The following is a 27,922-nucleotide window of genomic DNA, read 5'->3' as shown; positions in this document are numbered from 1 at the left end:
TTTTCTTTGAAAATTGGATACAGAACTTTGCGCCGTTCTGCAATTTCTTTCGGAAACGAATCATTCATGCCAATTTTGGTCCCAGCAAGTCTTTTACCCAGGCTTTTAACCATTATTTTATCTTTAAATGAAGCAAATTTGGCAACGATTGGGCGTTCGTACCTCTGCCCTCTCTGTCCGAGGCGGTGTACACGTTCAAGTTGGATCTTATCGATAACTTCGCGTGGAATCTGAAGCGCTGCAAAAAGGAACTCTCTAACTACAGATTCAGGAACCTCTCCTTCTTTCTCTTGGATACCTGTAAGTACCAAATTCTCTCTCATGGATCTAGTTTGTATGTCCAGTAAGCATTCTTTCAGAACGTTGTTCTCCTTTTTAAATTCATTCATTTCGGTTTCAATCTTATTGACCGTCCCTTTTAGCGCGTGTGTTTCCTTCTCCAATGTCGCAGTTTTTTCATCACTCATCTCTAGGCTTGCCTTCAAGTCTTTTATATCTTTACTAACTAATTCAAGTATACCCAGTTTGTCATTTATTGATTTTAACAGATCGGTTTCGACCTTTACCATTGCCGGTGTTGAGAATATTAGATCATCCGTGTCGGTTGAGGAGTCACGTTTTCGTTTTTGATTCGGTTCCCCTGTCTTATTCTCCGTCATGTTTGGGTGTTGCTTGTTTTCGTAATATTTGTCGATAAATGTCTCTAGTCTTAGGATTTGTTTTGTGTTATTATCCAGATTGAAGGTTATCACCAACCAGATTATTTAGTGCTAATATTTTAGTCTAATTTAGCAGATATTTCGAATATTATGTTTTATCTTGAGGTGCTCTACATAACTTCGTTCAGTCCGCCATTACCTTTACGTCCGCCGTCTACGTCCTACGTGGGTCTATGTTGTGTGTTTCTATGTTTGTTAAGGGTGACCTGATATGGCTCTCAATTAGAGGCAGGTGGTTTTCATTTCCTCTGATTGAGAGCCATATTAAGGTAGGTGTTTTCACACTGTTTGTTTGTGGGTGGTTGTCTCCTGTGTCAGTATGTTACGCCACACGGGACTGTTTCGGTATCGTTCGTTCGTTCGGTTTGTATGTAGTCTGTTTCCTGTTCATGCGTTCTTCGTGTTATATGTAAGTTCGTGTCCAGGTCTGTCTACATCGTTTATTTGTTTTGTAGTTTATCAAGTGTAGTTCGTTTTTTCGTCTTGTTTAAATAAATCATGTCATTTCACAACGCTGCATTTTGGTCGAATCACTACTCCTCCTTTTCGGATGAAGAGGAGGAGGAACGCCGTTACAGAAGTTTACATACACTCAATTAGTATTTGGTAGGATTGCCTTTAAATTGTTTAACTTGGGTCAAACGCTTCGGTCAAAGCCTTCCACAAGCTTCCCACAATAAGTTGGATGAATTTTGGCCCATTCCTCCTGACAGAGCTGGGTCAGGTTTGTAGGCCTCCTTGCTCGCACACGCTTTATCAGTTCTGCCCACAAATTTTCTATAGGATTGAGGTCAGGGCTTTGTGATGGCCACTCCAATTCGTTGACTTTGTTGTCCTTAAGCCATTTTGCCACAACTTTGGAAGTATGCTTGGGATCATTGTTCATTTGGAAGACCCATTTGTGACAAAGCTTTAACTTCCTGACTGATGTCTTGAGACGTTGCTTCAATATATCCACATAATTTTCCTTCTCATGATGCCATCTATTTTGTGAAGTGCACCAGTCCCTCCTGCAGCAAAGCACCCCCACAACATGATGCTGCCACCCCCGTGCTTCACGGCTGGGATGGTGTTCTTCGGCTTGCAAGCCACCCCCTTTTTTCTCCAAACATAACTATGGTCATTATGGCCAAACAGTTCTATTTTTGTTTCATCAGACCAGAGGACATTTCTCCAAAAAGTTAGATCTTTGTCCCCATGTGCATTTGCAAACCGTAGTCTGGCTTTTTTATGGCGGTTTTGGAGAAGTGGCTTCTTCCTTGCTGAGCGGCCTTTCAGGTTATTTCGATATTGGACTCATTTTACTGTGGATATAGATACTTTTGTACCTGTTTCCTCCAGCATCTTCACAGGGTCCTTTGCTGTTGTTCTGGAATTGATTTGCACTTTTCGCACCAAAGTACGTTCATCTCTAGGAGACAGAATGTGTCTCCTTCCTGAGCAGTATGACGGCTGCGTGGTCCCATGGTGTTTATACTTCCGTAATATTGTTTGTACAGATGAACGTGGTACCTTCAGGTGTTTGGAAATTGCTCCCAAGGATGAACCAGACTTGTGGAGGTCCACAATTCTTTTCTGAGGTCTTGGCTGATTTCTTTTGATGTCAAGCAAAGAGACACTGAGTTTGAAGGTAGGCCTTGAAATACATCCACAGGTACACCTCCAATTGACTCAAATGATGTCAATTAGCCTATCAAAAAAGCCTCTAAAGCCATGACATAATTTTCTGTGATTTTCCAAGCTGATTAAAGGCACAGTCAACTTAGTGTATGTAAACTTCTGATCCACTGGAATTGTGATACAGTGATTTATAAGTGAAATAATCTGTCTGTCAACAATTGTTGGAAAAATTACTTGTGTCATGCACAAAGTAGGTGTCCTAACCATGTCCTAACCGACTTGCCAAAACTATAGTTTGTTAAGAAGATATTTGTGGAGTGGTTGAAAAACGAGTTTTAATGACTCCAACATAATTGTATGTAAACTTCTGACTTCAAATGTGTATATATATATATGTATATAGAGAGAGAGAAAGAGAAAGAGGGAGATAGAGAGAGACACACAGAGAGAGACAGGTAGATAGTGAGAGAGACACACAGAGAGAGACAGGAAGATAGAGAGACAGAGAGAGACAGGGAGATAGAGAGAGAGACACACACAGACAGAGAATGATAGAGAGAGAAAGAGATGAGCAGCATTCTGAATCTGACTCTGCCCCCCATCCCACCCCACCTCTGGCTCTTTCAACACAGGAAGTTCCCTCTACACACATTGTTTTGTTTGTCATAACCATTTAAAGATAAGCGGCTCAGTCATAATCTCTGGGTTTCCTAAAACCCAAGGCACAACTTTATCTAGGCTCGTGTTGAGGTGATTACTGGGTATGTTTATCAGAGAAGGCTTTTGTCTGTCTGAACTGTGTCAATGAATTCTATAAACTGTCCAGCAATGCAGTGGACCCGAAGGAGACACTTGAATTAAAACACTCTCAACAGAGATTTAGCACATTCTTACCAGCATGGTCATCACCGCTACACTGCAGTGGATGACTGGCAGTGTTTTTTGGAATGGTTTGTGTGTGTGTGTGTGTGTGTGTATGGGGGTGCGGCTATTGTAAAACTAATATTTTGATGAGATGTGTGTCCACATAAAGTATGATCAAGTTCAGGCTTGTGGTTTATATAAACTGTAAAATAGAACTGTGAAAAATGACTATAAAAGTAATATCAACAGAGCTGGATTATAAGATTACTGTAACTAAGGACAGCTTTCAAAAGTGTTGCAACTTCACAAGAGTTTATGCAAGTGCTTGGCTTTCACGTTGCTTAGCCCTAGCTACATATCTCAGCTGAATTGATACTTTCATTGAACTGTCACCTGGCATTGATTATTTACCATTTTAACATAGAGTTGGTGTGAAAAGGGGAGAGATAGACAGAGAAAGAAAAGAAAGAGAGGTGTGTGTAAGAAAACAGCTGAAATTATCTCTCGGATCACCCTCCAACACACACTCCTATGCAGTGCATTTACACTGATAACCCTACAGTGCATTGGTTGCATAAAGTACTAGACATCATGCTGCTCAGTGCTCAGCACTCTTCACTGGAGTGTAGGGTGCCTGTGTGTGCATGCGGGGAAACAGTTTGGCCCGCTGTCAGAGAGGGGATATGCAGGAGCATAATTAGTTGTAATGACGCAGAGGGGGCAACATCCTCCATGGCAGGCACACTGTCGTCCAGGGGGCTTTTGGCGGGAGCCAGGCTGAGATTAAAGGCTCTGAGCTGTCCCACAGGAGAAATGCCCGGAGCTTTGAAGGCTACGGGACGCCTGTCCCGCTCCCCCTCACTGGGGGACGGGAGGGGGCTACCTTCTAGCTGGGTTAGATAGATATGGGAACGGTGGTTTGGAGGTCAAATTAGCCAACGTTGTTAACACAAAGGAGACAGCAGGCAGGTGGGTGAGGATATGTATGTAAACATTTACGACCACCAAGCATGTTGAAGGAGGCGGAGGAGGAGGACACTGTACACTGAAATGACATGACACCTCTGGCTACTGTAGCTCAACAGAGCTTACTAGAGATGAAACGACCAAATCAGAGTTGTGTTAAAGAGGAAGAGTGAAAGTGAGGGTTCTTGTCCCGTGATTCATTCAGTGACATTCCATATTTCTCTATGTACTGGACCTGTTTAAAGTCCAGCTCCTGTTGTCATTTTTGTGGATAAGGAGCGTAAAACCTCCTTGATTCATATTGAGACTTCCTGCTCTCTGATTCATAAGGAGGGGGAGGACTGGGGGTGACATGGAGGTTACAACGTTCTGTTTAAAAACAGAAAAGACAGATGGAGAGAGCCAAACGAGAAGAAGTTAGAAAACAACAGCCATTAGGGAGAGCTGGAGGGAGCGGGGAAGAGAGAGAGGCAGGGGGAGAAAAGAAGCAGGGGGAGAAAAGAGGCAGGGGGAGAAAAGAGGAAGGGGGAGAAAAGAGGAAGGGGGAGAAAAGAGGCAGGGGGAGAAAAGAGGAAGGGGGAGAAAAGAGGAAGGGGGAGAAAAGAGGCAGGGGGAGAAAAGAGGCAAGTGAGAAAAGAGGCAGGGGGAGAAAAGAGGCAGGGGGAGAAAAGAGGCAGGGGGAGAAAAGAGGCAGGTGAGAAAAAAGGCAGGGTGAGAAAAAAGGCAGGGTGAGAAAAAAGGCAGGGGAGAAAAGAGGCAGGGGGAGAAAAGAGGCAGGGGGAGAAAAGAGGCAGGTGAGAAAAGAGGCAGGGTGAGAAAAGAGGCAGGGTGAGAAAAGAGGCAGGGTGAGAAAAGAGGCATGGGGAGAAAAGAGGCAGGGTGAGAAAAGAGGCAGGGTGAGAAAAGAGGCAGGGGGAGAAAAGAGGAAGGGGGAGAAAAGAGGAAGGGGGAGAAAAGAGGAAGGGGGAGAAAAGAGGAAGGGTGAGAAAAGAGGAAGGTGCGAAAAAAGGCAGGGGGAGAAAAGAGGCAGGGGGAGAAAAGAGGCAGGGGGAGAAAAGAGGCAGGGGAGAAAAGAGGCAGGGGAGAAAAGAGGCAGGGGGAGAAAAGTGGCAGGGGAGAAAAGAGACAGGTGAGAAAAGAGGCAGGGGGAGAAAAGAGGCAGGTGAGAAAAGAGGCAGGTGAGAAAAAAGGCAGGGGAGAAAAGAGGCAGGGGAGAAAAGAGGAAGGGGGAGAAAAGAGACAGGGGAGAAAAGAGGCAGGGGGGGAAAAGAGGCAGGTGACAAAAGAAGAGAAAAGAAGAAAAAGAGTGAGAGCTCTTTCTAGAGAAAGACGAAACTTGGCTGGAGAAATAACAAATAAACCTGGTCTGGGGATGGACGGAGGTCCTTGGGGAGCGATGGAGGGAAGATGGAGGGGTGAAGGGATAGAGGGAGGAGGATGTATCAGTGTCTGAGGGGCTGGTGGGGATTAGTGCGAGCGGGCGGAGGTCGGACCAGTGACCCCATGGCGTATGCGGAACGTAAACACGGAGCGGAGGGGACGCGCCAGAGCAGATAATTAGCTCTGCTCACTGGATGTTCCAGGAGCCGGCCGGCCGACCCGGGGGAAGCAGCTGGGTAATCACACACAGGGCAAGGTCGATAACCGCGTGTGTGTGTGTGTGTGTGTGTGTGTGTGTGTGTGTGTGTGATAACCAGGCCTCGGCCTGCAGTGTGTAACACGCACCCACCCACCTACAGCTCTGGCCTGCCTCCACCCCGCTCAGGCCCGCCAGGCGGATCAACACAGCACCGACTCCACACTAAGCCCCCCACTCCACCACGGGACAGGGGAACAGGAGCCCCATTCAGGAGGAAGGAGGGGTGGTGTGTTTTCTTTGGGTGTGCAAGCGAGAGTATCAGCAGGGCGGCGAAAAAGGGGAGAAAGAGAGGAAGACGACAGACAGGGGGCGGAGCAGAGGCCACATTTCACAGCCTAAATGACAGATTCAACCCAACCAGGACTCTTTACAAATGACCGCCTATGGTTTTTAAAGGGACAAGTTGATGCGGGTGTGTATTCAGATCTGTGTGTGTGTTGGCAGCTGCTGTTATTAGTCTAAACTAATGCTGATTCCCCTCATTGCCTCATGGCTACCCAAGGGAGGATGTTTGAGGAGTCGGTGTGTTTCTGCTTCACAGTAAACTTTTCTGCTTCACAGTAAACTTTTCTGCTGAATCACTACTGAGGGGTTGTGTTTGTGCTGTAAGTAAGGCTGCCTGGAGGCCCTGGGGCGCTGGGGCCTGGTGGGCTGAGGAGCCGAGGGCCTGGGGCGCTGGGGCCTGGTCGGCTGAGGAGCCGAGGGCCTGGGGCGCTGGGGCCTGTTGGGCTGAGGAGCCGAGGGCCTGGGGCGCTGGGGCCTGGTGGGCTGAGGAGCCGAGGGCCTGGGGCGCTGGGGCCTGGTGGGCTGAGGAGCCGAGGGCCTGGGGCGCTGGGGCCTGGTGGGCTGAGGAGCCGAGGGCCTGGGGCGCTGGGGCCTGGTGGGCTGAGGAGCCGAGGGGCTCGGGGGCTCGGGGGCTGATTTCATTAGAAATCATCAGATCAATGTTTACGTGGAAAATCAAGTGTTTTGACATTTTTTGCCTTTGTAGCAACAACACACAGGCATTTCACTATTATCCACCAACCACAATGCATATCCTTAAAGTCAACAATTTAGGTCCCTTAAGGAGAGGAGAGGAGTGGCAGATGACTGATCAGTCATTTCAGATTATAGTCTCGAGACAAAGTTGGTTCTGGAACGCTAGCCTACAACTGTACTCACAATGGAGATAGTGACCTGTCCTACTACTGATGATCACCGTATAGTTATTATAGTATTTACCTGGACATCGCCTCCTCTTGAGGACACACTCTTTCTTTTCCCAGATGGGGGGACAGGGTTTTCCGTAGGCGGAAGGGATCTGGACAACTTCCCGGGTCCTCGTCTCCTCACCCCATTTAAATCCACAGGTTTTCCCTGACCGGGAGCAGGGGCTCCACTCGCCCCACTCACCCACCGTGCAGTGCACTGCACAAATGATTAAGAAAGAGGGGGAGAAACAAGAGTCCAAAGATATTCACAACCAAAATTCACGTATAGAAGGGCAAAGACACTGTAAAGCATTTGAAGTAAACACCAGTGGAGGCTAGTGCCACTTTAAATCTGAGGTTGGGCTTATTGTTTTGGCTGGATACTAAACACACCATGTGTTTGATGTGTTCCATATCTTTCCATTCCGGCCCAATGAGCACATCCTCAGATTTCCCCACCAGCCTCCACTGGTAAACACTCTCCTCCTTGTTCTGGAGCTCACCTTGAAGGGAACACTCCATGAGTTTGTCGTTTGGTTCAAACTCGTCTGGACAGACGTGGTGACACTTCCCCAGCAGCAGGTACAGGCCTGGTCTGCACCTTGTACATGTGTCATTGATCAGACAGGCATCACAGTCCGCAGGACACTCTGAAACACCAACACATACATAATATTACACCTGCTCTGGAGTCAAATCACATCAACACACACAACAAAGACCTTTACAATTACATTTAACTGCATTCTTCCATTCTAAGAAAACCAAATGCAATATGATATGCTATTTTAATTCCACATTTTACATCATGTGATTGAGACATAGAAACAAATATGTAACACTAATACACTACACTAGCCCCCTCTTTGTAACGTGTCTAACACCAACACCATCAGTACTTAATAATATTGTATTAGTCTAATATTCTACTCACTGGGAACACATTCCCTTTGTGTGTCGCTGCAGACCAGGCTCTCTGGGCAGCTCTCCTGACACTTGCCCAGGTGGAGATAGTACCCCGCTCGGCACCGCATGCAAAGGTTCTTATTGAAGCAAGAATCACACTCCGGCCTGCACTCTGAAACACCCAGTCAGTCAACAGCCTGCACGTTTATGTTGCTCTTGAAGTGGTTTGTTGAACATGCGGTGTGTTAGAATGAGCACACTCTAAAACAGGACAATTGGCTGCATATAGAAGCACATCTCTTTATGAGATTGTAGTGTACAAAATAATAGAAGATCATGTATTTGGAGTGACTGGCATGCAGTGCTACCAAATAGACTTAATACATACACTAAAACACAGATTAAGCCTAGTCCTGGACTAAAAAGCATGTTCAATGGAGATTCTCAGTTGAAATAGCTTTTAAGTCTAGGATTAGGCTTAATCTGTCTATGTAAACCAGCCCTGTAAACCGTCCCTTAGTGTAAAAGTAGAGGTAGGCTATAACCGTCTTTGGTAATAGCCATGCAACTTACTTGTGCATGTGTTTCTGTCTGGTGAGCGGGTGCCGTAGAAACCGCTGGGGCAGGAGGGCAGACACACCCCGATCTGCCTCATCCCATTTCTCTCCAGGAAGATAAAGAGGCGGGGCTTACAGGACAGACAGCCATTATAATCAGAGCAGGTCAGACAGCCTCCCTGGCACCCTGAGCTCACCCCTGGGATCTCTGCAGGCAAGACGGAGGGAGATGATGTGGCACAGAAGGACAAAAGTCAGTTTAGACATTTTACTTCGGGGGCGGAGCTAGCATGTTGGAGTGAACGGCTGCGTGTGAGAGGCTCCTGCAACTTTTTTGCTAAATAATCTAACTTACCCTACTTTATGATACTTTTTACAACAAACGTTTCTTTCTAATACAACATCGTAACTTTCTGTGTAAAAATGCCGAGTAATAAGCGACCAAAGGACAATAAATCCACATCGGAGGCCTACTCCACACCAAACAACGAGACAGACATGGCGGAAGGCACAGGCAACAACGTGACACTTAAAGAACTTACCCAGGCTTTGGGAGAACTACGTGTTGCTTTAGCTGAGGATCTTAAGGCTACTATTGCTGAACTGGACACCAAAATCGAGGGCACCATTCGAGCGGTCGCTTCGCAGGGCCAGAGTATTGTGGACCTTGAGAGGGCTTCTGAATTCAGCGCTGGTAGGATCGACGAGTTAGAGAAGCTGTGCTCGTCACTACAGGGTACTGTGCAGAGGCTTTCTGTGAAAGTGGTCGACCTGGAGGGCCGTTCCAGACGTAATAACCTTCGCGTTGTTGGTCTGGCAGAGGGGGTAGAGGCGGGCTCTCGCCCCACCGACTTCTTCGCCAAGCTATTGAAGGATGCAATGGGATCGGACGTTTTGGGTTCGGACCCCCAGCTGGACCGTGCACATCGCGCCCCTGTCCCAGTGCCTGGACCGGGTCAACGCCCTCGCGCAGTAATCATCTGTTGTCACAGTTTCAAGACCAAGGATCTTATCCTGCGCGAGGCCCGAATGAGGGGCAACCTGTTACATAAAGGGCACCCCTTCCGTGTCTATGATGATTATGCGCCCGATGTGGCAAAGGACCGTGGCGGCTACAGAGATGTCATGGCCAAACTCTACAAACTCCATCTTCGCCCAGCCTTGCTCTTCCCTGCAAGACTAAGAATTACCCCGCCCTCTGGTGAGAAGATGTGGCTCTCCTCGGTTTTGGACGCAGAGAAGTTTATCCGGGAACATACGCCAATCCCCCGTACAGGTTAGAGTGCCTTGTCATTGTGTGTTAGGGTCTGCTCATGGAATCGAATCCATACTAAACCATAACGGGTGAAACCGTATTGAACGGTCTCAACAAGGGCTACCGAACATGCAAGATGCTGTGGAGGGCGGTCTTGGCTCTCAATTAAAGTCACTCTCATTCTGGCTGTGTTCAGAGCGATGCCTATTTAGGATGCCTTCCAGGTTTGATCATTGTCACTTTCGGATGAATATACTTATTACCCCCATTTTTTTTTTTGTTTCGTTATTTATTTTTTAATTCTTACATTTATTGTTATTACAATACCATTTATTTAAAGCTTGCAGGGGACTGGGGGTGATGGTGGGGAAGGGGCAGACACAGACACCTGGATAGCAGGTGGATGTTTTGTGCCGTTCTGCCTTTGATATAGCCGAGGGCCGCTCTCCCGATTAGATCCCTACCAGCCCTCTGTAGTGTCTAGGTAGGTGTGCGTACATATAATTATTATTTGTACTTTATAATTATTTTCTCTTAGCATGTTACTATTATGTATGTGTATATTTTAAATTAGTGTAGATTATTACTCTGGGGCATGAATGTTTCTGTATGTATGGGTATGTATGTGTATATGCGCATATGTAGATATGTATGGGTGTGTGTGTGTATATGTATATTTTTAAACATATACCTTTATATGTATTTTTTGGGGATGTGTGTGTGTGTGTATGTGTTTGTATGTGTGTATGTGTATGTATGTATATATATGTGTCTATATGTATGTATGTATGTATATGTATGTATATATATATATATATATATATGTATATGGGTAAGTATGTGTATGTATACATGTATATATATAACCTTTTTATTTATTTATTTTCTGACTGGGGGATACGTTTAATTTAGAAAAATTCTTGTTTCCGATCTAACCCACAATATGTAAATGTACGGCTGTCTAAGTTGGTTGCTGATGGTTCATGTTTAGACCGGCAGTGCTTAGCAAAATAATCTTGTGATGCTATATCTTGCTTATCTCAGGGATAGATAGACCCAAGATGACGCTTAAGTGCGCAATATGTTTAGGTTGAAACTTATTCTCTTTAGGTTTATTAGATGCTAATTGGACACTTTATTCGCGGGAGCCTCCTCAGTTCATATGTTAGTAGAAGTTCTAGGATAGTGAGAGGTGAACGTACAGTTGGGATTTTATTTCTGTTTCACCTCTTGTTCGAGGTCGCGCCGTGCTTTTTTGGCATCGGCCAGACAATGTGTTTATTATTTTTATTTTTATTTTATTTTCTCTCCTATTTGTGTATGCCTGTTAAAGGTGGGTTGGGCGGGGGGGTAAATAGTGGGGAAAGTAGGGGAACAGGGTGGGAAGTAAAGGGGCTTGCAGGGGGGGAGGGGCTGGTTGGATACTGCTCGGGTGTAGCTGCTACATATGCTGATCGTGATGGTTTGGTGCGCTTTCTTACCTTTTTATTGAGTTACAAGTTATGCAGGCCACCATAGGAACTACAAATGAGAGGGGGGCGGGGCTCACATTCACTTCCTGGAATGTCAGGGGCTTAAACGAACCAATTAAGAGAGGCAAGGTCCTAGCCCACTTGAAAGCACTCTCGTCTGATATTATATTTTTGCAAGAAACCCATCTGAAAAATAATGCTCACAGCAGACTTAAATGTAGGTGGGTGGGGCAAGTGTATCACTCTAACTTCTCTGCCAAAACGAGAGGCACAGCGATTCTGGTACGGAAAGGAATTCCCTTTCTACATAAAACCACTATTGTGGATAAAGAGGGTCGTTATGTGATCGTAATAGGAGAGATCCACTCTACTTCTGTAACTCTACTAAATATCTATGGGCCAAACATTGATAACCCCTCTTTTTTCAAAAGAGTCCTTGCCCTGATTCCAGATATCTCCCATACTAATCTGATCATTGGAGGGGACCTTAACTGCGTGCTAGACCAATATTTGGACAGATCCTCTACCCGGCGAACCCCCACCTCCTATTCAAGTGAATTCTTGAATACCTACATAAAGAATTCTAACTTATTTGATATATGGAGGATCACTAACCCTACGGGCAGGGAATACTCCTTTCACTCTCATGTTCACAATGTTTATACTCGAATTGACTACTTTTTGGTTGATGCTAAACTACTCCCCTATACCTGTAATGTGAAGTATCATGATATTATAATCTCGGACCACAGTCCACTCACCTTCTCCCTGAGATTGGGTGATATGGTACCAAACGAGAGGGTCTGGAGGTTAAATCCTCAGCTCCTCACAGAACCAACATTCTGTGAACATCTTAAAGACCAAATAACATTTTTCTTTGATACCAACGACAACACAGAGACTTCCCCAGCATTACTGTGGGAAACACTTAAGGCTTATTTGAGAGGCTGTATCATCTCCTATCAGACTGCCAGGAGTAGGCAAAACAAGGGAAAATTGGTAGAACTGGAGGGACAAATTCACTTACTGGATAGGGAGAATGCTAGACATCCATCTATGGAGAAACATAAAAAAATTACCTCTTTAAAATTTGAATATAATCAGACTCTCTCAGCTAAAATTGCTAAATCTTTTCTCTACGCCAAGCAAAAATATTTTGAGTTTGGTGACAAACCACACAAATTACTCGCCAGACAACTTCGAAAAATTGTGAGTGACCGAATGATTCACAAAGTTAAGTCTGCATCTGGGGAATTACTCTCTTCCCCCAAAGACATCAATGACAGATTCCGTCAGTTTTATGAGACTCTATATACATCTAAAGCCGATTCTAACCCCTTAATTATGCAAAACTTTTTGGATGACTGTAATCTTCCTGCCCTGAACCAGGAAGATTCTAACTTCCTGAATAAGGAAATATCTCTTGAAGAAATTCGAGAAACAATCAAAACTCTAAAGAGTGGCAAGACCCCGGGCCCAGATGGATACCCGGGTGAATTCTATAAAACATTCAGCAACATGCTCTCTCCCTACCTGCACAAAATGTTGGTTCAGTCCAGAGAGGATGGAGCTCTCCCATCTACTTTGGATGAAGCATTCATTACAGTTATACATAAGAAGGGTAAAGATCCGGAAGAGGTAGGGTCATACAGACCAATATCCCTCCTCAATACAGACCAAAAGATTTTAGCAAAAACCCTGGCTAACAGGCTTAGCACTTTAATTGGCAAACTGGTCCATTCGGACCAGACCGGCTTTATCCCGAACAGAAACTCATTCTTCAATCTCAGGCGCCTCTTCAACATTATGTATTCTCAGAGGTTACCAAACATGGACCTTGCCGTTATATCTCTTGACGCCGAGAAGGCTTTTGACCAAGTTGAGTGGTCCTATCTATTCAAAGTCCTACATAAATTTAATATTGGAGATGGGTTCATAAATTGGATCCAGCTTTTATATAGGAACCCCTGTGCGAGAATACTCACTAACCAATCATTGTCGCCCCGATTTAACCTCTACAGAGGGACAAGGCAGGGTTGTGCGCTGTCGCCGATGCTCTTCGCCCTAATCATTGAACCTCTCGCTCAGACGATTAGATCTGATGCAGCAATACACGGCTATAATACTAAAGATACTCTAAATAAGATTTCCCTATACGCAGATGACATTCTCCTCTATGTAACAGAACCCCAAGCTAGTATTCCAGCTATTCTTGATGTGATTAATTTGTTTGGTACCTTCTCGGGATACAGAATAAATTGGAACAAGAGTGAATTAATGCCCATACGGTTACAAAACACCTCCTGGCTAGAACATCTTCCACTTAAGTTATCTTCAGAAAAATTTACCTATCTAGGAATTGTAGTTACCAAACAATATTCCTTACTATTTAAAGAGAATTTCCCCTCGCTGATGCAAAAACTAAAAACAAACATACAATTTTGGAGAACTCTCCCAATTTCTCTGCTCGGAAGAATTAATGCCATTAAAATGGTCTTCCTCCCACAACTGCTCTACCTATACCAGAACATCCCAGTATTCATACCTAAATCCTTTCATAAACAACTGGACTCAATTATCAATCCTTTCATCTGGGATTATAAAACACACAGGATAGGTAAAAAACACCTCTGCAAATCCAAGATGGAAGGAGGACTGTCTCTCCCAAATTTTATATTTTATTATTGGGCCGCTAACCTCCGTGCGGTTACGTTTTTGCTGGATGACGCACGTCCGTCACCCACCTGGCTTAGTATGGAGCGTGAGGAGTGTCACCCCTTCTCTATTGGTGCTGTGATTTTGTCGCCTGTCAATCTGGAGAGGTCACTTTATCGTAACAATCCTATTATACATAGCACAGTCCGAATCTGGAAGCAAATTAAAACCCACTTTGAGCTTAGACCAATGTCATTCATGCTCCCTGTTGCCAGGAACCCCTCCTTTGCCCCCTCCAACCTTGATAACACCTTTGAGCAATGGGGAGAGTTGGGGATAAGTACCATAGGGGATTTATATATAGAAGGGACCTTTGCTTCCTTTGAGTTGCTGAGGGAAACTTATAAGCTTCCCAGAAATAACTTTTTCAGATACCTACAAATCAGAGACTATGTTAGGAAACACCTCCCAACATTTGGGAACGCTAAGCCTTCCATGTTTGACGGATGCATAAAAACATCCCCCACCTCAGACAAACTGATATCTCGTTTATATGACTCTTTTCAATCGGTTAGCACACCCTCTACAGAGGCCATTAAGGCAAAATGGGAGGAAGAACTAGGGACTGACATTTCGATGGCAGACTGGGAAGATAGCTTGGAGTATATCCACACCTGCTCCATTAACTCCAGACATCGGCTCATACAATTCAAGGTATTACACAGATTACACTATTCCAAAACCAAACTGCATAGGATATTTCCTGATACATCCCCTTTGTGTGATAAATGTCAGGCTGCACAGGGTACACTTCTCCACTGCTTTGCCCTATGCTCTAGCTTGCATGGTTACTGGTGTGGAATTTTTAGGATCCTCTCTGAAGTTCTGGAGACTTCAATTGACCCAGACCCGCTTCTGATAATCCTGGGAGTGTCTGATTCCCTAATCGGACTAACCAACCCCCAAAAACAACTCATCTCTTACAGTCTCATTTCGGCAAAAAAACTAATCTTGTTGTTCTGGAAAAAGAGGGAAGCGCCCACTACCAAATTATGGCTCAGCGAATTGGCAAACACTGTACACTTAGAAAGGATTAGATATATTCTGAACAATAAATTATTAACATTTGATCAAATCTGGCAGCCTTTCCTCTCTTACTTGGACCATTCGGCGCTGTGAATTTGTACTTTTTAACGCACTCTCCATTGTAATATTTTAATCCACCTCTGGGCAGCACGTGCTGGCACCGCCACCCGAGCAGCGGGGAGGGGTATAAGGGGAAGGGATAAGGGGGGGGAGGGATAAAGGGGGGGAATAAGGGGGGGTGACACCCACCCTCTTTCTTTCTACCTGTCCTTGTTTTGTATGTCTTGTTTTGTAATAATTGTTTTGTACCCAGAACTCTGGATCTTTTTATTTCTGTCTGCTCTTTTATGTTTAGTTAAAAATTGTATACCTGCCTTTCATACCTATACACCATTCCTGTGTGTGTTCAATAAAAATATTTGAACTAGACATTTTACTTCGTATGTGTCTCAAATGGCACAACATTGACTTTATAGTGCACTGCAGAAGTAGTGCACTATATAGGGAATAGGTTGCCATTTGGGACGCAACCATACAATCAGTTAGCACAGGGGCCTTCAACCTGTTTTGGATACTGTACCACCTCAATCACATTTTGATCTGCCTGAGGTATCCCCTCCTCCTGTACAACTGATCGTTAGGCATATGGGTCCTTTCCAAGTACCCTGTGTACAGGCCAGGTTGGTAGGTACCCTCACAGGGTACTGCTACCCAAAGATGAGAATCATTGATTAAGCAAAGACTCTTACCCAGAGTGCCTTATAATAACATAAGTGTATTGAACTAAAGTAACTGAGACAACAACATCATCATTGCAAAAGGCATTGTCTTGTGGCATCACTCCTACGTGACGCTCGTCCCTCAACTGACATGGTACTGTATCTGACTTTAACAATATGAAAAAGGTCCATCATCACCCAGCCACACTAAACAAACCAACAATGGTGGAACAGAGGAACATCCCTCAACATGTTGTTACACCATCATTTACACTCAATAGAACTAATGTGGAACTGGAGATATCCTACGTTTTTAATAGAATCGACAATGCCAATCCAAGTTATAGTTTAATATTTTACTGCGGCAGTGAGACAGATGAATGTGTTAACCAACACTGCAACTCAACACATCACAAGTCAACATATCCTCTACCCCTCTCTCTCTCTCTCTCTCTCTCTCTCTTTCTCTGTCTCGCTCTCTCTCTCTCCCTCTCTCTCCCTCTCTCTGTCTCTCTCTCTCTCTCTTTCTCTCTCTATGCCAATTAAATAAAGAGGGACTACTGCTTACATTTAAACAAATATAGCTCTTCAGACTATATGAACTGTGTGTAGTCTTCTAAATTGTGTGCATGAAGTTGTGTAGAATTGTATTAAAGTAATGACTTCTATCCAACTAGCGCAACGAGGATACCAAATAGCCAACAAAGCGTTTGGTTGGTGACAAAATGCTACAGATTTACATATTTTTCTGGGAACAGTGACCATAGAAGAAGTCAATAATAAACATGACAGGCAACAAGCCGCGCACTTCTTATTCTCGCTCTCTCCGCAGAAGGAGTACAGTTTATTCATTGTACTATGACTAAAAGGACGACACAATTTGGCTAAATTATCAATATTCAGACAGACCTCCAGCTGACTGTCTGGCCATGACACTGCGAACACAGCCAAATGAGTAAGATGAGTAATCGGCACCGGCACTGACAACTTTGCAACATGTCTCAAATTCATCTTCATTATGTTCCGTGTTGAAGATAAGCCTATCTGTCGACCCACATGGTTCACAGGGTCGACTGTGTTAGAAACAGGGAAAGGCTGAGCTTTCATTCTTTTACATTTTTTAATTTCACCTTTATTTAACCAGGTAGGCCAGTTGAGGACAAGTTCTCATTTACAACTACGACCTGGCCAAGATAAAGCAAAGCAGTGCAACAAAAACAACACAGTTACACATGGGATAAACAAGCGTACAGTCAATAACACAATAGAAAATCTGTATACAGTGTGTGCAAATGAAGTAAGGAGATAAGGCAATAAATAGGCCAATAGTTGTGAAGTAATTACAATTTAGCAATTTACACTGGAGTGATATGTGTGTAGATGAGGATGTGCAAGTAGAAATACTGGTGTGCAAAAGAGCAGAAAAACTAAAACAAATATGGGGATGAAGTAGGTAGTTGGCTGGATGGGCTATTTACAGATGCAGCGATCGGTAAGCTGCTCTGACAGCTGACGCTTGAAGTTAGTGAGGGAGATATAAGTCTCCCACTTCAGTTATTTTTGCAATTCGTTCCAGTCATTGGCAGCAGAGAACTGGAAGGAAAGGCGGCCAAAGGAGGTGTTGGCTTTGGGGATGACCAGTGAAATATACCTGCTGGAGCGCGTGCTACGGGTGGGTGTTGTTATGGTGACTAGTGAGCTGAGATAAGGTGGAGCTATACCTAGCAAAGACTTATAGATGACCTGGAGCCAGTGGGTTTGGTGACGAATATGTAGCGAGGTACCAGCCAACGAAAGCATACAAGAACACAGTGATTGACAGAGTCGAAAGCCTTGGCCAGGTCGATGAAGACGGCTGCACAGTACTGTCTTTTGTCGATGGCGGTTATAATATCGTTTAGGACCTTGAGCGTGGCTGAGGTGCAACCGTGACCAGCTCGGAAACCAGATTGCATAGCGGAGAATATATGGTGGGATTCTAAATGGTTGGTGATCTGTTTGTTCACCTGGCTTTCGAAGACTTTAGAAAGGCAGGGCAGGATGTATATAGGTCTGTAACAGTTTGGGTGTAGAGTGTCTCCCCCTTTGAAGAGGGGGATGACCGTGGCCGCTTTCCAATCTTTAGGAATCTCAGACGTTACGAAAGAGAGGTTGAACAGATTAGTAAAAGGGGTTGCAACAATGGCGGCGGATAATTTTAGGAAGAGAGGGTCCAGATTGCCTAGCCCAGCTGATTTGTAGGGATCCAGATTTTGCAGCTCTTTCAGAACATCAGCTGTCTGGATTTGGGTGAAGGAGATGCGGGGGGGGGGGGGCGGGGGGGGGGGGGGGGGCTTGGGCCAGTTGCTGCGGGGGGTGCAGGGCTGTTGGACGGGGTTGGGGTAGCCAGGTGGAAAGCATGGCCAGATGTAGAGATATGCTTATCGAAATTCTCGATTATCGTGGTAAAAATCAGTGGTGACAGTGTTTCTTAGTCTCAGTGCAGTGGGCAGCTGGGAGGAGGTGCTCCTATTCTCCATGGACTTTACAGTGTCCCAAAACATTTTCGAATTAGTGCTGTAGGATGCAAATTTCTGTTTGAAAAAGCTAGCCTTTGCTTTCCTAACTGACTGTGTGTATTGGTTCCTGACTTCCCTTAAAAGTTGCATGTTATGACTGATGGTAGAATTAGAAAGGGATTGCAAAACTGCCTGTCTGTAGGCCTATACATCCTACTCAGATAGCAAGCCGTGTGTCAGAGACATTTCCATAGGCTCAGAAAAAAGCCCTGCCAGAATGTGAATAACATCCCATTTCTCTGTTGGTTGGTGTGGAGGTTGGCCCCTGCTCAGGTTGAAGTTATTAACATTTTATGTACGCAAAATGTTTACAGGAAAGTGTTTTTACAACTAAGTGTTTTTACAAAATGTTGGTCTCCAGGTTAAAGTCCTGCATACATGTGTCCAGTCTCTGCTATAAGGAGGCTATAAAATACCCAGGGTAGGACAGTGTCTTTGAAGGAGGGATAGTGTCATCACAGTATGTGAGAAGTCTACAGACAAATGGGGAACTGAGCAGCACTCCATTACCATAAACTGTCATCTTGGACTGGGCACAAGTGAAAACTCATGCGCCCTGACTGCTGCTGCTGATTTAAGCCATGTGTGACTGACTTGTAGGGCAGCATGTCAAATGGCTTAACGCTCAACTCTTGTTGAATTACAGAGCTTGACCTCAGAGGACGGTGGAGATGAGGACAGACTGGCTGAGAGGAGAAGAGGTTGGGTATATACTAGGACTACCAGCAGGAGCTGCAAGTGAGTACCTGACTGAGGAAATATATAGCCATTTCACACTACTGAGCCAAGATGAATTGAGCTGTATTGTGCCTGGTTATGCATCTACTGTACCATAGTTGCTGGAACCATGCAGGAAAGGACATGTGAAAAGATCATATCTGAGCCAGCACATTATGGTTTGGTTTGGCGCGATGTGAAAAGGCTACTAGCGGGTGGCTCTGGATTACTTTAAACCAGGGGTGCTCAAACTTTTGGTGTTGGTGGGACAAAATATCATCTGAGAGGTGGGGCGCGGGCCAAACAAATTGACATTATTTATTTAAAAACGTTTAAGGTAAACAATACCTTTTTAGGGTTGTGAAACAATAGCTTTTTTGAAGGTAATTATAAAATGTCACTTCAAATAATCAAATCATAGCCATATAACTTCACACAAATTCTGATTATCATCCACTGGGCAAAAACTGGTTGAATCAACATTGTTACCATGTCATTTCAACAACAAAAAATGTAATCTGATGATGTTGAATTAACGTGGAAAACCGATTGCAATACGTCATCAACGCAAGTGAATTTTGACTTTATTTTACACACATTTTTACCAAAATCCAACTATGTTGTGATTTTGGTTGTTGTGGTTGATTTCACGTTGAATTCACGTTAGCTGGCATCTCAACCAAATGTAAATCAAAACTAGACGTTGAAATGACTTCTGTGCCCAGTGGGCAGATGTGTATATATATATGTTTTTACCATTGTAGCATAGAAACTGCAACCAAGTTTAATGTGTGCAGAGTTGGGGGGCCCCAAGCCCCCCAACTCGCAGGCAAAACATTTTAGTGTCCCCCTCTTGGCGGCGGAGAAAAATATTTGCAGCTTTAAAGTTAATGGCCTTTTGCAGTGTCTCCTGACCACAGTGTCTCCTGACCGCTCCTGTCTCAGCCTCCAGTATTTATGCTGCAGTAGTTTATGTGTCGGGGGGCTAGGGTCAGTTGGTTATACCTGGAGTACTTCTCCTGTCTTATCCAGTGTCCTGTGTGAATTTAAGTATGCTCTCTCTAATTCTCTCGTTCTCTCTTTCTCTCTGAGAACCTGAGCCCTAGGACCATACGTCAGGACTACCGGGCATGCTGACACCTTGCTGTCCCCAGTCCGCCCGGCCTTGCTGCTATTCCAGTTTCAACTGTTTCTGCCTGCGGTTACGAAACCCCTACCTGTCCCAGACCTGCTGTTTTCAACTCTTAATGATCGGCTATGAAAAGCCAACTGAGATTTATTCCTGATTATTATTTGACCATGCTTGTCATTTATGAACATTTTGAAAATCTTGGCTCTCTCTAATTTTCTCCTTCTCTCTTTCTTTCTCTCGGAGGACCTGAGCCCTAGGACCATACGTCGGGACTACCGGCCGTGGTGACTCCTTGCTGCCCTCAGTCCGCCTGGCCTTGCTGCTATTCCAGTTTCAACTCTTCTGCCTGCGGTTATGGAACCCCTACCTGTCCCAGACCTGCTGTTTTCAACTCTTAATGATCGGCTATGAAAAGCCAACTGAGATTTATTCCTGATTATTATTTGACCATGCTTGTCATTTATGAACATTTTGAAAATCTTGGCTCTCTCTAATTTTCTCCTTCTCTCTTTCTTTCTCTCTGAGGACCTTGGCCCTAGGACCATGCGTCGGGACTGCCGCCCGTGGTGACTCCTTGCTGTCCCCAGTCCGCCTGGCCTTGCTGCTATTCCAGTTTCAGCTGTTCTGCCTGCGGTTATGGAACCGCCACCTGTCCCAGACCTGTTGTTTTTCAACTCTTAATGATCAGCTATGAAAAGCCAACTGAAAATTATTCATGATTATTATTTGACCATGCTTGTCACTTATGAACATTTTTGAACATCTTGGCATAGTTCTGTTATAATCTCCACCCGGCACAGCCAGAAGAGGACTGGCCACCCCTCATAGCCTGGTTCCTCTCTAGGTTTCTTCCTAGGTTTTGGCCTTTCTAGGGAGTTTTTCCTAGCCACCGTGCTTCTACACCTGCATTCTAGCTGTTTGGGGTTTTAGGCTGGGTTTCTGTACAGCACTTCGAGATATTATCTGATGTACGAAGGGCTATATAAAATAAAATTGATTGATTGATTGAGATATTTTGAGCTCATTTAGTACATATTGGATTGCTACTGCTAGAGCTAGACACTGGTCTATGGTCAGTTTGTAATGATTTCCCTTGATGGTTAATGTAAGGGTTTGGGGAAGGTTTGCAGATCCTAAATCAGTTCTTAGGGGGAACATCTCAGGGGCAATTTCTGGGATTGCGATACATGGTAAGAGCTAGTCTCAGTATTCACCACTGCAGAGCTACGCAAGGAGCATATCAGTGTGTGCAGTAGGTGTTTTTTCCTCTTAGTTCTCTGGCATATCGTGCCGTGGGTGAATTATTGGCCTTTTTTCCCCCTCCTTCACTTCAAGGTTAGCTGCCAGATTGAAATAGATCACAGAGATTGTGTTTGACATATTTTAGCAATCTTTACAACTGCTGTCCATTTGCCCTCATGTGTTCTTGCCAAAGCCCCCTAATTCACAGAACCCTTAACACAGAGGAATTTTGCCTGCCCTTGCCTACAGTAGCTCGCACTGACACAACAGGGCAATCCCATGGTAACAGAATTATGCTAATACTCCGATTTCTATCTTTAAAATGAATGCCAAACAAAAACCATTGACTTCAAAGTTTAACAAGATAGAACTCTATGCATAATGATTTCTTTTAACAATTTACATAGGACATTTTAAAAATAAACTTTTTCTGGAAAAACTGTGCAGATGCCATCTTTGGTAGCAGGATTACGGTAAAATCTCAACTTTACATCTGCACAGTTCTTCCAGGAAATGGGTTTTTGTAACATCATCAGTGGAAATTGTTAAAAGTAGTACTTGTGGATATGATTTCTTAAACTTTGAAATCAATGGTGTGAGTCTCAGCGTTATTCTGTTACCATGGAATTGCCCAACATCAATTGAGCGGCTTGCATACCCATAACACAAACGTTCCTGCATGAGGTCTGTACTGTGAGGTCTGTACTGTGAGGTCTGTACTGTGAGGTCTGTACTGTGAGGTCTGTACTGTGAGGTCTGTACTGTGAGGTCTGTACTGTGAGGTCTGTACTGTGAGGTCTGTACTGTGAGGTCTGTACTGTGAGGTCTGTACTGTGAGGTCTGTACTGTGAGGTTTAAATTGCCTGAACTGCTTGAACCACTTGTAAAGTTAAAATCATTGACCACAAGATGAAAACAACCATGATTATTTTGAGCATCATGTGTAGATATAAACAAAACGGCTAACAGCAGAATGATGAAGACAAACACGCAAGTCATAGGGCACAGACCCCAAAAAAAGACGTTTGCTTTTCCAAAATGTTTTCTTCATCAAACGCTGTGGTGTTGAACCTCTTCATATCTCCCCCCTCCTTTTTTTCATTATCTGTCCTTCTTTCCCTTTATTAAGAATCCAATCTGTTATTCACACCTAGAATCTATTTTAAACATGTCTAGACCCGCTAGAAATCATTCTGGCCTCTATTCGAGACCACCTAGAATCCATTCTAGCCTCTATTCTAGAACACCTAGAAATCATTCTAGCCTCTATTCTAGAACACATAGAAATCATTCTGGCCTCTATTCGAGAACACCTAGAAACCATTCTAGCCTCTATTCTAGAACACCTAGAAATCCTTCTGGCCTCTATTCTAGAACACACATAAATCCTTCTGGCATCTATTCTAGAACACCTAGAAATCCTTCTGGCATCTACTCTAGACCACATACAAATCATTCTGGCCTCTATTCTAGAAATCATTCTGCTCTCTTGTGTTTGCTCTCAGGCATTCATATCTCTCATTTGTGGGTACATCAAGGGCAGAAGGAAGTGGACTGTTTTTGGCCAGTTGATTGCATGGTCACGGTCCCTGACTGAGAGCTCATTCACCCTGCTCTCTCTGTCTGACTATCATAGATAGTCACATGTCAGGTCGGCCTCCTTCAATTAGCACCAGCTAAGTAGGCTGCGATGCACGAGGGGAGGCCCACAGTTTGTCTATCTGGAATGCACCCACAAACCAATGTGGACCCACAATTTCTACGGCGGCATGTAGGGTTTAGATAAGAAGATGATATATCATGTTGAAGAAGTGGTTCTTAAGACGTTAAACACTTCTCCAGGCAATGCGTATGGGACGCACCCCAAAACACCACTATTGTTGGTTACTAGCCTACCTTTCCAGATAACCAATCCACCTGGCAACAGGTGATGCATGCAATACTCAACCATTCTACTAAGGCAGAAGAGCACATCTGGAAGCTCATCTGGAACTTCAATATAGTGCAGAGAGAGAATAGTAAAGCAAGCTCCATGATACTACTGACGATACAGGGTGAGACCTGTGGAGTTACTTGACACAGAACATGATATCTATTAGGCTTAAAGAAAGATGCTGAACGGATACCTTCATGCAGGGTTCTCCAACTCTGGTCCTGGAGAACTACTGGAAGTGCTGGCTTTTGTTCCAGCCCAGCACTAACACACAGGACCGGGGTTGGAGAACCCTGCCATGGTCAATGCTGCTGATACTCTGAACATCTAGGGAGCAAAAACAAAAAAAAGTAAAGTGTCTACTGATTTACCTGAGCTTCTTTGTTGTGTTTTGGATATGATGATAGTTTTGTTTCAGAGCTTTGAAATACTGTAAATCATTTAATGCAAAATACTAACCCCTCTGAATTTCTAACTGAAAAATGTTTGTATTCTGAATTGCCTACTAAATATGAACAGTTCCCTCTTCCATTTTTTCAACACCACAAAATATTATCGCCACAGAAAGTCACAGTTATGGTAAGCAAAAAAAGAACGCCCTTTGAAGATGAAAATGGCCAGGCTTTCATGTATTTTCATATTAGATGCACAATCTTATATTCTACATGTATTACAATCAAGAAGATAACTGTATCAGCATCCTCTAACAGCGGTTAGATGGCACGCGCTGCCACATGCTCAAAGCTCCTACTCAGTGTTGCACGGAGTTTGCCAAGGAAGCACAAGCACTACAGACATTCCATAACATCAGTGAAATGCAAATATAATACACTTCACGTGAACTTTGTATGTAATTAATAATTTAGATCAGAAAGTTATAACATACTTTGTCGGTAGACATGCCGCGTCAAAAGTGCTCTGCTTCTGGCCGCTAGAGAGCGACGGGAACTAGGGGATGCAGCCGGCACTGCTGATGGAGCTTTGTGGAATACACTTCTAAGAAAACTGTCAGGGAACAGTGACTGGTTGAATTTCATCAGTAAAAAATGACAACCCCGAGGGTCATGTAATGTTGAACGCCATGCAGTCCAACGATTGACTGCGGTGTGTTTGAGGACGAAATGTGCGTAAAATTGGCCGCTACAGAGAGTAAAGTGCGCCTATTGCTTTTGTACACACAATATAGTGAGTTCCACAGAGGCACTCAGTCTCGCCTAGTGATTAAAATACAAGTTTATTAATTTAAATGAAATATTGATCTGATAACAACACATGTTTAGATTGATCAAGTTGCCCTCGATTATAACTAAATGCGGGCTTTACTTAAAAAACTGTATCATATTATAAATTATAGTCTACCCACCCTATCAACATTGTTTTGACACATTCATTTTTGGGAAGTTTCATTTGTTGTAATAGAGATTGAACCACAGGACTATGTTATTACATCTCCACCTCAACCAAAAAGTATTCCACCCCAATTAGGCATATTGGCCATGCCATGCCATGATCTTTCATTGTAAATTTCATTGTCATGTATGAGATGTTCGAATCATATCGGTTAACCTTGATACAGTACCCATATTGTTCTGTTATTTATATAACTATATGAAAAGATGTATGTCATATGTTATGATAGGCACTACAAGACTACAGTAGGGTTGAATGGAACAGAGACCAGGAGCATGTGTGTGCGCGCGAGCAACTCACTGCATGCGCGGGCGCTCTTTACTCACGTTTATGTTGCCGATGCCTAGAGGGTTGCTGCTGACAATCAGTGTATTCCATGCAGTGCAAGATCAAAACAAAGGAGATCAGTTGTAATTGCATAGTAACCCGGAGATGATGACTTGTATAGCCAATGTCAATGTCCTCCAGAAAAGTGCAGCTTTGATTCCACCTTTTTGAGAGGGAATGTGTTGTCTTATTCCTGGAAAGAGCAGAATCCCCTGCTCTGCGCAGAGAGTGATGTCTGATTTACGATGGCCCAATGACACCTGGGCCGTTTAGACAGTAACATCCTTAATAGAATCCTCATGTGTGCCACAAAGCGAGACCAAATCAGGTATCCGTAGTGATTCCCACAATCAAACCGTTAGATTATCATCCACCGCGGGAAAAAGAAGATACTCAAAGAAAGAAAGCGTAGATCATATAATCGAGGTTGGCATATTGATACAGTTTCAGTTGTCCTTTTCCTGTATCGTCCACTGATACTCTCTCGAAGTTCGCCGCACGTCCAGGTGTGAGGGCTACTTTATTGTGCCCTGCGTGTAGGAGGTCATCGCGTCATCCCCATCATCTAACCGAGCAGACCAAAACTGGGAGCCGCGCGCGTCACTGGCAACAGCAGCACCTAACTGTAATAAAGTAACACGTTTCGATGAGGTGAGAATGTGTTGGTTCTCTTGATTGTCGCGCACCTCTCGTTGGTCGACAGTTAAAGCAAAAATAATCTGCGCAGTTTCAGCTCTTTTAAGTTTTGCGTGAAATACACATTCCCCCATTCCAACTCGCTCTCTTATGACTTCAGCCCTCTGCCGTCTCCCTCGGAAGTTTATTATGAGGGCAAGCCCCCCCACGTCAGATTTCCTTTGCTTTTGACCCCTCGGTTGAGAAGCCTTTTACTTTGTATGGAATGTGTCATTGGGAAATTGCGCTGTTTTACGCACTTAGTATTTCTATGAAATTTCAGCTATTCACTGTTTATGGCCAAATAGTCCTTTTAATTTCGATTTTATGATACACTTTTATTATGTTTGATTACTGTTATTTCTGTCTACAGAGAAACACACTTTAAACGTTTTAATTGTTTGTAGATGGCACTAATTGCAATCATCAAGAGCACAAAAAAGGAGTGCACTTGTGCTAGAAAGCATTATTGCATGCCGTGCTGTTTAGTTTGTGTTGTTTTTGATGTACAATCACTTTAAACGTCAAGAGAAATGTCTCCCATTCTGTGCTTATATATAACACGCGAGCTTGGTCTAGTGCGCAGCGAGCTGAACCTCTGATGGGCCTGCGGTCGAGTAACTCTCGCAGAGAGAGAGTGAGAGGGAGTGACAGGGAGGGAGAGAGAGACATTCCCTAGTATAGCCTAATCTGGTTTGAGGGGGCCTGTCGAGTAAAGAGCGGTATACAATTAACCCAAAGCCAGGCTCCGCCTTAACTCGCGTCTTTTGAAGATACTGAATATATTCCATTTTAGTCTGACATAATTCTCCACGGCAATTATGGCTCTTGAGTTTGTTTATGAATTTGCGCACTTGTCAAGTAAGAGAAGACGATCAGTAAGCAGCTCGAGGGAGTCAGCATGGGACCCTCTCTAAAATAATCTCTGTATTGCATATATATGCTGTCATTACGCGCCGTAACCAGTTGGGTATGCAGAACGGAGCGCGCATGTTTATGTAACGAAGCACTTTGGACAATGGCATATTTTTTTCTTTAACCTATTTGTTATTGTATGGTGTTCTTGTTAGAGAAGGCCTCCAACAAGGGCAGCTTAACTGAACATCTGTAGGTAGGCAGTAGTCTTGCTCATTGCCGTACTGTGAGGAGAGGAGAGGAAAGGAGAGAAGCAGTTTGTCCCATCGCCTCTAGAGGGAGTCAGTGCCATAAAAGCGTCTGTCTGTAGTGATTCATATCAATGGAGCAGGTTTTGAGGGCAGCTTTGTTTAGGAAAACCTTGAGAGATCCACTTCCATTCTGTGTGGGGATGGTCACACTAACACAAATATATGTACATGTATGTTCTATCCCAACAACAACACCCTCGATGGGAGGGATGATATAGGGAGAGAGAGGGGAGAGAGAGTTATATGTAATTATTTTCCCTTTTGTAATTGAACTATTTTCACATCATTATAACACTGTGCATAGCCATAATATGACATTTGAAATGTCTCTATTCCATTGAAACTTTTGTGAGTGTAATGTTTATTGTTAATGTCTGATAATTTATTTCACTTGTGTTTATTATCTACAGTATTTTACTTGCTTTGGCATTGTAAACATGTTTCCCATGCCAATAAAGCCCTTTGAGTTGAATTGAATAGAGTGGTTCCTCTGCTGCTTGTCTCAATCCTAGAGTAGGGGTTATTTACATGTCTGGCACTATTAACAGAGTGGAGGCCTCTCTCTAACCAGCTCTAACTGTTGATGTTTAGAATAATATAATGCAGACCAATACTTCCCTCCATTGTGGCTGCTACATCAATCACACTGATGTGCAATATAATGTAAGCATTGTGTTGGTTCTTTTTACTGTAGGAGGGTGACCTAAAGTCTCCATTGTCAACCGCACTTACACAGAACCAGGCCAAGCAGTACTATTGCAGATGGATTTGTATAATGTTGATTAATTTCTCCTCTAGTCTGAATATCAAATACTTTAACCACAGCTAAAATGCAAAGGACCGACCTCAACCATGATATGTTCACATCTCCAGTTGTATTTGTCACTGATAGTGTGCGGACATTGTATTCAAAACCCATGGAATGAAGATGATAGGTCCCCAAGATGTTGAACATAAGGGAGGGTTAGGTTAGAAACAAGCCCCTCTTTGTACCCCCCCCCCCCCCCCCAGCCCCCCTCATAGTGTTGTCCTATACAGAGGGGTGCTGCCTGGGAGGGCAGAAGAGGAGGTGGGAGGGGGAAGGTTGCTTGGTCACTCCCTGTGACCGTCT

At 44.0% G+C, this 27,922-nt stretch overlaps 1 protein-coding gene and 1 long non-coding RNA gene across 2 annotated transcripts in view; one reads left to right on the top strand and one right to left on the bottom strand.

The window, feature by feature from the left end:
- LOC129857364 (R-spondin-3-like) overlaps positions 1-25,788 on the bottom strand; it is a 41,269-nt gene extending 15,481 nt beyond the window's left edge. The window contains exons 1-5 of the mRNA XM_055925524.1: positions 24,970-25,788; positions 8,481-8,672; positions 7,936-8,079; positions 7,505-7,651; positions 7,033-7,218 (exon numbers count right to left, since the gene is read on the bottom strand). Of these exons, the coding sequence (XP_055781499.1) occupies positions 7,033-7,218; positions 7,505-7,651; positions 7,936-8,079; positions 8,481-8,672; positions 24,970-25,063 (763 nt within the window). The 5' untranslated portion in view covers positions 25,064-25,788. The remainder of the gene's footprint in view (positions 1-7,032; positions 7,219-7,504; positions 7,652-7,935; positions 8,080-8,480; positions 8,673-24,969) is intronic.
- On the top strand, positions 66-24,001 carry LOC129857365 (uncharacterized). The gene is made up of 3 exons (XR_008759898.1): positions 66-300; positions 18,856-18,947; positions 20,019-24,001. It is a non-coding gene; the product is annotated as an uncharacterized LOC129857365 (long non-coding RNA).
- Positions 25,789-27,922: the final 2,134 nt, after the last annotated feature.

The sequence above is a fragment of the Salvelinus fontinalis genome, chromosome 6, assembly GCF_029448725.1.
Source record: "Salvelinus fontinalis isolate EN_2023a chromosome 6, ASM2944872v1, whole genome shotgun sequence".
Taxonomy (NCBI): Eukaryota; Metazoa; Chordata; class Actinopteri; order Salmoniformes; family Salmonidae; genus Salvelinus; species Salvelinus fontinalis.
Note: the sequence above shows the minus strand (reverse complement) of the source record. Positions and strands in the feature narration are given on the sequence as shown.